Source organism: Mustela erminea, chromosome 8, assembly GCF_009829155.1.
Source record: "Mustela erminea isolate mMusErm1 chromosome 8, mMusErm1.Pri, whole genome shotgun sequence".
In the NCBI taxonomy this organism is placed as follows: Eukaryota; Metazoa; Chordata; class Mammalia; order Carnivora; family Mustelidae; genus Mustela; species Mustela erminea.
Window position 1 is genome coordinate 35,658,290 of NC_045621.1, and position 12,657 is coordinate 35,670,946.

The 12,657-nt window shown below is 40.6% G+C and overlaps 1 protein-coding gene across 2 annotated transcripts in view; it reads left to right on the plus strand.

The window, feature by feature from the left end:
• The window catches only part of COL4A3 (collagen type IV alpha 3 chain), a 126,963-nt gene that overhangs the window by 61,090 nt on the left and 53,216 nt on the right, over positions 1-12,657 (plus strand). For both annotated transcript variants that reach the window (XM_032355023.1, XM_032355022.1), the window contains exons 2-11: positions 770-826; positions 2,862-2,951; positions 6,009-6,053; positions 6,714-6,758; positions 7,489-7,551; positions 8,228-8,281; positions 9,494-9,520; positions 10,062-10,136; positions 12,286-12,348; positions 12,474-12,509. In XM_032355023.1, the coding sequence (XP_032210914.1) occupies positions 770-826; positions 2,862-2,951; positions 6,009-6,053; positions 6,714-6,758; positions 7,489-7,551; positions 8,228-8,281; positions 9,494-9,520; positions 10,062-10,136; positions 12,286-12,348; positions 12,474-12,509 (555 nt within the window). The remainder of the gene's footprint in view (positions 1-769; positions 827-2,861; positions 2,952-6,008; positions 6,054-6,713; positions 6,759-7,488; positions 7,552-8,227; positions 8,282-9,493; positions 9,521-10,061; positions 10,137-12,285; positions 12,349-12,473; positions 12,510-12,657) is intronic.

Genomic DNA, 12,657 nt, shown 5'->3' on the forward strand with positions numbered 1-12,657 from the left:
TGCTGTCAATTAATATTCATTTCCTGTGGAAAGCAAACTCATTCTCAGTTAATATTAACCTGAAGAAAAAAATTTAGAAGATAAATACATAAACATAGAACATGTGTCAAAGCACATTTTAAATTTAGTATTTTCAACTACCTCTTTGTTCCTCTGCTGGCAGAGAAATTTTCAAAAATCGACCTTCATTACAGTTGGCCTGTGCATAGGTTCTAAAATGTATCAAAGTAACTGTGATAGGATAAGAGCGCCCAAGCTCACAGCTAAATTTTTGTTTTTGATTTATACTAAGAACCCGTTGATGCACTACTGAATTAGTTTGTTCTTCTTGAACATCATTCCGGGAAAAGAAAATCTTTGAATCACTTATAGAAGATATGACCAGTTAATATACACATATGCATATATATATAGTTAAATCTAAGAGACTTGCCAACATTAGACCACTTTCTACTGATGGTTACGGCAATTTCATACGGTACAACTATACATTATCCTGAAACAAGGAAAGATGACTTCGTTTTTTCCATAAATAACTTAAATTCCCCAATATAATAAAAATGATGTACACTCACCCGACAGCTTTCCTATATGCAACCTCTTCTCACTTCTCGGCTCTGTTTCTCTCGATATATTATTGTCCCAGTGTGGCTCCTAACAAATGGTGTTTCATGCTCAAAGAACAGAAAAATATGTTTGCTTTTGCCTGGTCAGCCAGGATGTATTAAGCTGTTTTTAAACAAAACTCTTTCTTTTTCCCTTTTCCTAGGGCTGTGTCTGCAAAGACAAAGGCCAGTGCTTCTGTGATGGGATCAAAGGGGAGAAGGTAAAAACGAAATCCTAATAATATTCTTTTCTTCTGTGGGGCCCATCCAGGAATTCGCTCTTATCAGAAAGACCCACAGTGTGTTATTTCATTCCCCAAGTCCAATTTTAAAGAAATTGTATATAAACATTAACCAAAGAAAAGGTGGGGGGAAAAAGCCTTCTGGAAAGCTTCATGCAACTTGTGTAATGCCATCAGTTAAAATGTAACTCTTTCGGTCTGTAAAGAAAAAGGAGCAAGTTGGCAAAAAAGAAAGCTCCTAAGAATGCCTCTATATGTAGAAATGTTGATAAACATGAGAGACCAACGGAAAACACTCACTCAGTTGGACACAGGCATTGGAATCCGCAGACTTCAAGGCTCGCAGCACTGGTGCAGGCGCGCCCCCTGGCGGTGGAATTCCGCATCAGCACTCTGGCTAAGGCCAAAATGCCGCACAAGGAAGAACTACAGGTGTCCCCCGCTTTCTGAAAGCTCGCCTTGCGCCTCTCCGCTTTTAGGAAAGACCCACACAGCAATTCGTTTTGGTAATCAAAAGAAATCCGAAGAGGATGTTGCTTCTTTGAAAACAACAACAACAACAACAACAAAAAACAAAAAGCACATTACCACACTAACGTAGGTTTTTCATAAAAGCAAAGTGGTGTAATTCGAACTTTCGGAAAGCGGGGATACTCTTTGCTTTACACCATTTCCAATTAGGAAAAGTTTCATAGGAACTCTGTGTCTTCAGATAGCGGGGCAAACCTGTAGCTCCATTGCAGAATTCAAGGAAAAAATAGAATGCCATGAAATCTCATTAGTCCGCTCCATTAACTTGCAATTTGTGATAATTAAGACAGAGGCCGAACTAAAGTTTTTTCTTTGTTTACCAAACCCTTTCCTCTGGGACACTAATGAATTGCTTAACAATAGTGAAGGGGACTAAAAATATTTTTAGAATGTATTTTTAGCTCTTTAGATAAAATAATTTACACATAATTTATGTACTAACTATAGTAACTATTCTATTTATTTTCAATTATTCTATAATTAACACGAACTTTGATTTAAGTTTTTCCCTAAAGCTATGAATGTAATTTACTCACTCAGATGCATGTTGGAAAGCTGGGATTCCTTTTTGCTCTCAAGAATTTATCAAGTCCCTACTGTGTGCAAGATGCTATTCTAGAATGTATGCAAGTGACTGAGTATTGACAGAGGACAAGCAAATTCTTTTGTTTCTCCTTTTATGGGATGTGTGTGCGTATAACAATGTGAAATGGCTGACTTGGTCTCTTTCTCTTTTTTTTTAAATTTAATTTACCAATTGTGTAATTAAATTGACTGAATCAACCAGCGACATTTATAATTAAAGAGTGATCCCGGGACCTGTGTTCACCAGAAAATTATTTGTTGGCAGAACCATGTCACTCATGGGGCCTAAATTACTTTCACTCACTCGTTTCTAGGGACATTCTCATAATATCACCTCTTTTAAAAAAATTATTTCGCTCACCCTTTTGGTAATACCACTCTTGATATCTCCTGCATCTCCTACACAAAGAGCAGATTGGATTACTAATTCCTGTGTAATCAAGAAAGGGCTAAAGCTGATAGCCTGCTTGTTGTTCTTTTCAAGCTACAGGGCAATTATGCACACTCCCCATACACATTCTTGTGTGTTAGCCTCATTCTCTCTCCATCCCCAAGCAAGCACACTGAACCAATCTCAACTTTCTCACTGGGCTTTCCCTTCCTACTTCTTGATGAACTCTCTGAATCTCTGCTCTGTGTAGCGCCACCGTTTGGGGGAAAGTAGTTCCTACAACACCAAAGGCGTAAACTTTCAAGCTTACCAACAAATAATAAAAGCAGGTAGCTTTCCATTTACTGTTATACTTACTGCTGAGTGCCAATTTTGTTGATCCAAGGGGGAAAAAAATATGTCAGATGTATTCATTAAGTTGTAACGAAAAGAAAGCAATGGTTGTGGGTATGCTTATTGCTAGACAATGCTCTTCTGTGTTTTTTATCCTGTGTTGGTTTTTAATAGGGGGAGAAAGGCTTTCCTGGACCTGCTGGTTCTCCTGGCCAGAAGGGATTCCCAGGTCCCGAAGGCTTGCCTGGACCACAGGGACCCAAGGTATGTCAGTTCATAAGCTTAGAATATCCCCAATTCACCTAACCTTCTTTATGCCTACCCCTGGGCTGCTGGGAACGGGAGAGAATTCCATATCTCAGCCAGCTGGTGAGTGCCGTGGCGAACTCCTGCTCTCCAGGCTTAGCCTGGTCCTCAGAACAGCATCTATCCCAAGAGATTCAAATGCTCATCACCTTGACGTTCCCTACTCAACTTCCTCCTCCTCTCTGATCCACACAGCTTCTATACCTGCCTATTTTCTTTCATCTTGCATAAAAGGGTGAGTTCTTTTGGCTTCCCATTCAGAACCTGTTCTTCCTTCCCCCTGTCCCCTGATCCTGGGACTCCCACCAGAACCAGGCCTCTTGGCCCCTCCTTTCTTTTTGATGTTAGCTTTTCTCTTTCAATCCTCAAGTATGTAAATGGCCCCCATACTAATGAAATATAAAATTTCATCTGGATCTTTCAGGTCCTGTAAGCAAAGGATTGCCATCCTCTCCATGTCCTTCTTTTCTCTGTCAAGATTTAAAAAAACAAACAAAGTAACTAACCAGGCTAACTGTAGTTCATCTCCTGTTCGCTCCTCAGCCGCCATGATTTGCCTTTGGTCCCCCTGCCCTGAAAATGCTCCCGCAGAAATCACCCATGACTTTTGTGTCCTTATCTGTCCCAGGCCCTTCTGCTTTGTTCCAAACCACGTGGGTCACTCTCCTTGAAACACTTGTCTTTTTTTGTTTCTGGAATCATCCTTCCTCTGATTCTCTCCTTTTGTCACACCCTTCTTTTCTTTCATGGGTTCCTCTTTCTCAACTCATCACACATTTTTATCCTAAAGTCTTTGATACAACAAAGGGCTTTGTTCAAATAAATACCCTAGAGGATTTGCTAAAGAACTACATACCCACTAGATGTGCTGATGGCTCTTTCCTGCTGCGGACACCAGCTAGACTTAAGCCTGGGCTCTCACGCACTCACGTGGTCCTTCCCCTGACTGCAGGCCTCCAGCAAGCTACGATCTAATGAGTAAGCTATGAAAGATCATTGAAATTGATCCCCATAGAGTCTTTTTAAATTTCATCCATGTGTGGACTGCCTGTTTGATCATCAAAGGCAACAGTTACTGTGAATCTATTCTGTATTAGGCATTGGGGTGTTTGCTCTTGACTGTCTCTGAGCTACTCTTTCCATTGATCCCAGAAATCATGCCTATGGTGACTCAGTCTCTGTTTTAGTGGCAAAATCAGAGTTCAGATCTGGTTTTAGATGATGCCAGAATCAAACTCCCATAACCAAAGAAACTAAAGCCACACCTACAGTTTCTAACAAGCAAAATGTTGTCATTTTCCAGGAATTCTGCCATTCATGTCTCTCTGATTCATGTATCTGCTGTTTCTCCATTTTTCTTCCTTCTGACCCTAATTTTTTGGGGAAAAAATCATTTACACTCGGGACACATATAGTGGTTGAAATCGGATCCATTCAGTGTCTGACCATCCCACTACCTTCCTCCAGGGCATGGCCTAGGCTGTTCTTCCATTTCACTAATGAAAGGATTTGCTGCTTCAACGCTGGACTTGGATCAACTCATGCCAACTCTTTCCTTTTTGTTTCGTTCTCTACCCCCACTCTGCTCGTTACACTGGCATTTCTTTAGAGAAGCCAACAATCGATTAAAATAATCTTTGTAAACATACGGCACTTACAACAGTTTGGTTCGGTGATGTGGAGGTATTCCATAAAGTTAATCCAGAAAATCTGGGGGCACGTTGCCATGGAATTTGGATATGACAGTGTACTTTATAAATGGACACAGAGAAGATAATTTGATTAAAGGCAGACAATTATTGCATGTTAAAACCTGACCAAAAAGATTTTTCAGCCTTAAAATTTTCCTCTCTTAATTTTAAATATTGTATGCATGAAAAGAGTCACAATTCTGGGGTCTTGCACATGATGCAAACAGCATCCCGCAGAGATGGAGAACATGGACACGCACCCAGGCATTCCGCCTCAGTCAGCAAAGACCAGCTGTAGCCTTGACCCTCCCCTCTCAGAAGAGTCTGTAACAACCTTTTTGTCTGTAACAACCCTTGTCTCAAAAATAATTTAAAAAATTTAAAAAATTTAAAAAGTCAAAAATACTAAAACATATTAAAACTCCCAGGAATGATAAAAATGGCTTTTGGACAATGGAACTTCCCCACCAAGTGGCCTGGTTCAAAAAGTCTCCATTTAAGGTTATTCTCCAAGGAACAGGGCCTCTATGCCATATTCATCCTATGCCCAGAGCAAGTTTATCTCTGGTTCAGGCCGTCCTTACTCGGCTGTTCCTTTATGCATGCCTGCCAGGCCCATTTTGCTAATAAAGTCTTTCTCATGCACAGAAATATTGGCTGCCATTCTCATCCCCATTATAACTGCGTCATCCTTATCAGAACTCAGCAGCTGTCTGGTTAATGCGGGGTTTGTACAGCAGTGCTTCTCAGACATTAAAGGGGACAAGAATCCTTTTCTAATCTGGTGAAAACGTAGATTGGGAATCAATGTGTGTGGGAGTGGGGGAGGCCTGGGAGCCTCCCAGGTGATGTTAGTCCTGCAGGACCCCGGACCCCACATTGGGTAGCAGGGTTTTGAATGAATTTCTGTTCATCCTTTCTGATACATATTTTAGCTTTAGGGGCACCTGGGTGGCTCAGTGGGTGAAGCCTCTGCCTTTGGCTCAGGTCATGTTCTGAGGATCCTGGGACCAAGCCCCGAGTTGGGCTCTCTGCTTAGCAGGGAGCCTGCTTCCCCCCTCCCCAACTCTCTGCCAGCCTCTCTGCCTACTTTTGGTCTCTCTCTCCCTCTCTCAATCTCTCTGTCAAATAAATAAGTAAATAAAAGTCTTTTAAAAAATATTTTAGCTTCAGTTAAGCAAACAAGCAATTTCACTGTGTTAACCCTGAAATAATCACAAGAGCAAAACAGTTTGGTGTGTGAATAGAATGGGAACTTTTAATTTATAGTGTCTTAGTACCAAATAATTTCCAGTTCCTTTTTTTTTTTTTTTCTTGGATCTAGGGCTCACCAGGACTCCCAGGATTCACTGGTCCCAAAGGTGTGAGGGTTAGTAGTCCAACTGGTCCATCTGGATGGTTTGATGAAAATTCTTCTTCTTTAAAAAATAAGAACTCTGCACTTTAAAAGTTCTACACATGTCACAAAGGAATACATTCTGTTTGATACACTGTATAGGTGAAGTTCAAGAACAGGTAAAAGTAATTTGTCATGGCAGAAACCAGAAAGGGGGCGGGTATTAATGGTCTAGGAAAGGGTGTGAGAGGACCACGGGGAGGGTGGGGGTGGGGGGCTGTGTGTGTGGAGATGTTCCCTGTCTGGACCGGATGGTGGTGATACCAGTATGTACTTGCACTCATAGGTAAACATGCCTCAAGCTCTTTGAAGAAGCTTGGGGCCACCTACTGTACGCAAATTATGCCTCAAAAGTGCCCCCAAAGAAGCAAAAACCATTTTAATCATCTTTTTAAATACTGCACTGTATGTTAACTAAAATTTAAATAAAAATTTTTAAAAAGTAGTTTGATAAATGTAAGATTTTGAGAAGTTTGTCCAACCTTTTTTTTGTTTTGTTTTCAAATAGTGCTTAGCCATTCCTAATTGTCATTGCAGGATGCTGTTATCATAATGGTAAATGCTTCTATTTTTATAGGTTCAAATAGTTTTTAAGTGTTTTTCTTGCCACCTTCCCCTTTTCTACCTCTTTAGGGAATAACAGGATTGCCGGGATTTTCAGGTCCTCCTGGACTTCCAGTAAGTAATGGGGGAAATGTGTACATTTAAAAGAAATAAAAAGAAAGTTCACTTTAATAAAGAGGTTAAAGCAATAGCACAAGGAAATGGTTGCTATGATAGGAGCTACAGGATGAAAATGTCACAGTGGAGTCACGTAACATATTAGAGTTCGGATTTGTAGGACACACAAGTCCAGCTGGATTTCCCGAACAATCCAAGCAGAACAGAATGGGACAGAATGGAATGGGACAGGATGGGACTTGACCATAGGAGATGGGACAGGACAGGACAGGATAGGTTAGTTGGAGTGGAGTGGAGTGGAGAGGAATGAAATGAAGGAAGAGAAAAGAAGAGAAGAGAAGAGATAGAATATTAACTCTGCTTAATAGTATAGAACAATAAAATGCTACCTTATGTATACACCCCTCTTCTTTTTCCTTTCCTTTCTTCCAGCTTAAAATAGCATATTAAGGACTCCATTTTACATAGAAAGGTCTTTGGTTTTATCTAAAATATATGTATCTCACTTGATAATGTTTGGTTTTGATTGGTCATTTTATTGGCTATACTTTTTACTTAAATCACCTAAAATAACTAAAGATACAACTTAGCTATTTAATAGCCATTTGTACTTAAATAACTGTCTAAGTTGGACCACCTCTTCCCTCACCATGGGTCCCTCACGATGGCCACTTGTTCCCAGGGCTCAGTGCTGATGTCACCTTTCTGAGACTTGCTCTGTTTTTAGGGCACCCCGGGCCATCCTGGGCCCTATGGACCTGCCGGTGTCCCAGGATGCAATGGTTCTAAGGTATGTACTTCTCACCCAGGAGATGGCTAGGAAACGTTCCGCAGATTGAATCGATCAAGAGGAAGGAGGAAAGAGAAGGCACAGATTTTCCTTGAGATTCTTTTAGCCAGAACCACTGGTATGTGTCTTCAGGACGGAAACATGATGGTTTTCTTTCTTCTTGTGGCTTGGTTTCTTGGTTTTGAAAATGTTCTCTTATGTTCTCACACAAAAAGACAATTAGGGGCTCACCCAGTGATTTTCACCTGAGGTTGTGATTCTATCTAAATCAGAAATGAAAGCTGGGAATGCAAAATTGGTCTTTGGAAAAGAGTGACTGAGCTTTCCAGCATTCACTCATGCCCTTTGTTCCATGACAGCACCTTCCTTTCACCCAGAATGGTACCCACAAAAGAACTAATTACTCAAGTTTCAAGGAAACAGCAATTAAAAGGTTTTTGGCACAACTGGACTTTTGCCGTTTATGCACAATTTGAGAAACAGTATATTCTAATCCTGTTTTCAAATAAGATAATGGTTTTCTGGCTTTCAGCCTCATGACCCAGTAGCCATAAGGAATTTGGGTTACTTAGTCTAGATTTACCACTACAGGGCTGGAAGAGAGAAACAGGGAAAATATCTCAATAAGCTGTTCTAGAACAACTGAAAAGAGTAACAAGCTTTGTCTGCCTTCCAGGGTGAGCGAGGGTTTCCAGGCCTTCCAGGGACACCAGGGTACCCGGGGATCCCGGTAGGTGTCCATTTCTAACTCTGTATAAAGTATAAATACAAGTCATTTACTCCAGAATGGCCATGTGCCAAAATCCATCATGACTTTGTGGAAGTCAGGGGCAACCAGTAGTAGATATTAAACTCATCGGTGGGGGAATGAATGAATGATTAAATGCCTTATGAGTTCAGGTTTGTGCTTTGAGGCTTTATTTTGCTTTTGAGACATCCAAGCAGGGATGAGGGATAGGCAGCTGGATTTGGTTAGAGGAGAGGCCCTGGATGGTGGTGACACAATGAGCAAGAGAAAGAGGGGAAATAACCTCAGAACAGACTTAGAAAGCCCAGCATGGGACACCTGGGTCGAGGGAAATAAGTCTGTAAAGAGGAGGACCCTACTGGTAGAAAGAAGACCAAGAATATTGTGGAAGCCCAGGGAAGATGTGTTTCACTAGAGGGGAGTGGCTGACAGCTGCCTAATGCTGCTGAGATATCCAGTAAGATCTGAGGTCTTGTCATTGATTCTAGCAATGTCACTGTCATTGCAGACCTTAGAAGGGGTATTTCCAGTGTGGATGGAGGCAGGAGGGGGAGTAAGGAATGAACAGAATGGGAAGATTGCAGATGGCATGAAGGAGAGACTGGCGGGGGGGAGATTTTGTCTGTTTAAATGAAAGAAACTCAAGCGTGTTTAAAAACCAGTGGGAATATATATGCAGTAGAATACTACTCAGCCATCAAAAAAATGAAATCTTGCCATTCGCAGTGATATGGTTGGAACTAGAGGGTATTATGCTAAGCGAAATAAGTCAATTAGAGAAAGATTCATCATATGAATCTTTCACTAGTATGCGGAGTTTAAGACGCAACACAGAGGAGCATAGGAGAAGGCAGGGAAAAATAAAACAAGAGGAAATCAGAGAGGGAGATAAACTGCAAGAGATGGCTGAATCGTAGGTAACAAACAGGGTTGCTGGAAGGGAGGGGGTGAGGGGATGGGGTCACTGGGTGATGAATATTAAGGAGGGACCATGATATAATGAGCACTGGGGGTTATATAAGGCTGATGAATCACTGACCTCTGCCTCTGAAAGTAATGACACACTATGTGTTAATTAACTGGATTGAAATTTTAAAAAATCTAAAAAAGAGTGGGAAGTAGACAGTGGGAAAGGGAGCAGAATCGCAGCAAGGACAAAGCAGTGATGTTATGTATTTGGTTTCCTTTTTTTAGGGTGCTATTGGTTTGAAAGGAGAAAAGGTAAGTCCAGCGTGGCATATTATTATCTCTAAGTGTACATATGAAAAGACTGATATTATATAATGAGATGTAAATAATTACATATCGAGTTTCACAATTAATTCAGAAACCAACTAAAAATTGGACACGATATTTATTCCTATTCAGCAACTTCTTTTAGCTCTTGTCATACATATCTCTTAAGGGATACAATGTTTATAAAATTCTTTAAGGGAATAGAGTCTAGGAGAAGAGACTTGACCTCAGCCTGGGGGCCTCACCTTCTAGATCAGGAGTTGCCACTAATTTTGGTATCTTGAGAAATGTTTCTCATCCTTGTGTCTTTCTTCCTTCTGTAGTAAATTGTCAGTTTTAGGATACAGGAAAATCTTTTATTTCTTCAAAATGGAGTAACTACGTAATCCTAAATCATTTCTCTAAGGATATATCCTGAAAAGCACTTGTGTCCTTGAGGGAGTAGGAGTTTGAAGAAGCATTTAAAGGAGTTCTGAAAATATGTTTATGTTTATGATTATGTTTAATGAAGTTCTTCATTTTCAAGGGTGCCCCTGCTGCAGAAGATATAGAACTTGATGGAAGAGGTGACCCTGGGTTGCCAGGAGTTCCGGGATTCCAGGTATCACCTGTCAGAGAAGGTCTCGTTATTCTCAGTCCTCTACCTCTGGCTCTCCGTCCCTGTCTGTCTGTCTGTCTGTCTGTCCTTCTCCTTTTTCTCTTCTCTCTGTATCTCAGTGACTCTGTATTTGTCTGTCTCTCCTTCTCTGTTTTCCCCTAAATCTCCTTCTCACTGTCTCAGGAACATTTTTGTGGTTTCTTTTCTGTTTTCTTTTTTGTTTTGTTTTCTTTTTTTATTGAGGTATAATTGACATATGACATTATATTAGTTTCAGAGGTGCAGGGTAATGATTAGATATTAGCACATATTGTGGAACGATCCCCACAATAAGTCTAGTTAATCTCCATCACCACAGTGATGAATACTTGTTTTTTCTTGTGATGAGAACTTTACTTTCTTAGCAACTTTCAAATCTGGAGTACAGTGTTGTTACCTACAGTCACTATGCTGTACCTTATATCCCCGAGACTTACTTATTTCTAGCAGGAGGTTTCTGTCTTTGACCCCCTTCACCCATTTCACCATCCCCCATCCCCACCCCTGACAACCACAAGAACATGTGAAATAGACATTCATATTTCTTCTGTTGACATATTGACTTCATTTCATTCTAAAGCATTCACCTCATACAAAACTCCATGAAACTAATATAAAAGGATGATATTGTGCCTAAGTCTTTTAATCTCTGCTTAAATCTCAATTACCCAAGCTTTCCTAAACCTAAGGAGGAATCTTCAAGGAATAGTTATGCTCCACTTATTCTGTGTTTGTTGAAATCAAGGATAGGTTTGTACCATACATGGAATATCATTTAAAACTATAATGTTAAGTAACAGCCCTGTTTCCAAGTTTGCATGACAGTAAGTAACTGGGATTTATTTAAATGCATCTTTTCCTGTTGAAAGGTTTACTTTCTGATCTATATGTATGTAGATGTGAGCATGATCCCTAATGGATAGGAAGAGACACGGTTATTTGGGGACTGTGTATGCTTTACTTTGGGATTCGAAGGGTCTCTTGATAGACCTAAGGCACAGGGAGTAACTTCCAGGTTAATTAACCAGAAATATTTTAACTTAGTTCAGAAGCGTATGTGGAAATTTCTGGAAATGTGTCTAAGTGAGTCACAGAGTTTGAGTTCAGGGTGTTGAACCCCCTGATGGTGAGCCATGCCAACTGACAGTGACCCACAAAATGGAACAATGATGCAGTTAGGAGCCTTTACTGAGGAAAGATGCAGAACAAGATAGGACTTGGTTTTTCTTGCTTAGGAAACATTTACGGGGTGGGATGCTGAAGGAAAGGGATCCAGTAAGAAGAGATAGCAGCAATCTGGAACACTGATGTGTCCCTTAGATGTGCATAGAGTGTGGGCTAGGTATGGCACATACTGCTGATGGAGACGGAGCAGGGTAACCGTCATCTATATAAGAAATATTTAGTACATCCCCAGTATGGGTCAGCAGCTGCTCTAGGTTCTAGAGATAGCATGGTGCACAAATTAGCCAAAAAAGAGTTCAAAAAAAAAAAAATTCTTGCCCTCATGAAGCTGACATTCTAGTACTGGAAACCAGAAAAGATGTAAATTAGTAAATGAGTAAAGTGCATGGTATGTTAAATCGCAGGAAATGCCAAGGTGGTAAATAATGCGGGGGCAGGAGAGAGGAAGTGTCGAGGTTGGAAGAAGGGCTGTGGCTTTAGATTGGATGGACCAGGAAAGGATGACATTTGAGTGAAAATAAGAAAAGGGAGAGGATATGAGTCCTAAAAATGTCTGGGGAAAGTGGATGGTAGGCAGAAGGAGAGCAGGCAGAGGGCCCTACCCGAGGAGCATGCTTGGCTGAGGGAGACAGTGAGGCAGAAAGAGAGATAGACGGAAAAGCAAAATTTTAAAAATTAAAAAAAAAGCTCTAAAATAATTCTGGAAATGTTGCCATCAACATGTTCCTGGCATCCTGTTTATACATGGCAACATGCTTTTAGGCATTTTTTTCTTCTCTTTTATTTTTTGTAATTAACTGCAGCCGTAAATGAGAGGCATCATGTTCCTCAGATTTCACTAAAATATTTTAATGGATTTAATTAATGGACATTGTTCTTAGATGAGAAGTAAATTCAAGCTTAACTCTATTCTTCTTTTAATTTACAGGGTTTGCCAGGCCTTCCAGGCTTTCCGGGACCTGTTGGTCCACCTGGCCCTCCAGGATTCTTAGTGAGTATGAAATCATCACTACTATAGACCCTGTAACCTAATAAACTCAGTATAGTGAAAACTTTACACAGAGTTTTCATCTTCGTACATTGTTTGCTATAATTTTAACTTGTGCATTTTTCTAGGGCTTTCCAGGACCCATGGGACCTCCAGGACCTAAGGTAGATTATGGTTCATATAACACAACAGCTAAAAGACAAACCTGGTCTGACTGGACATGTGGTTACATCCTGGTCCTTCTCTAGAAGCCACAGGATTCCGGGCAGGGAAGGGAACAGAACAAGCAGCTTTGTACCCTTCACTTTCTCC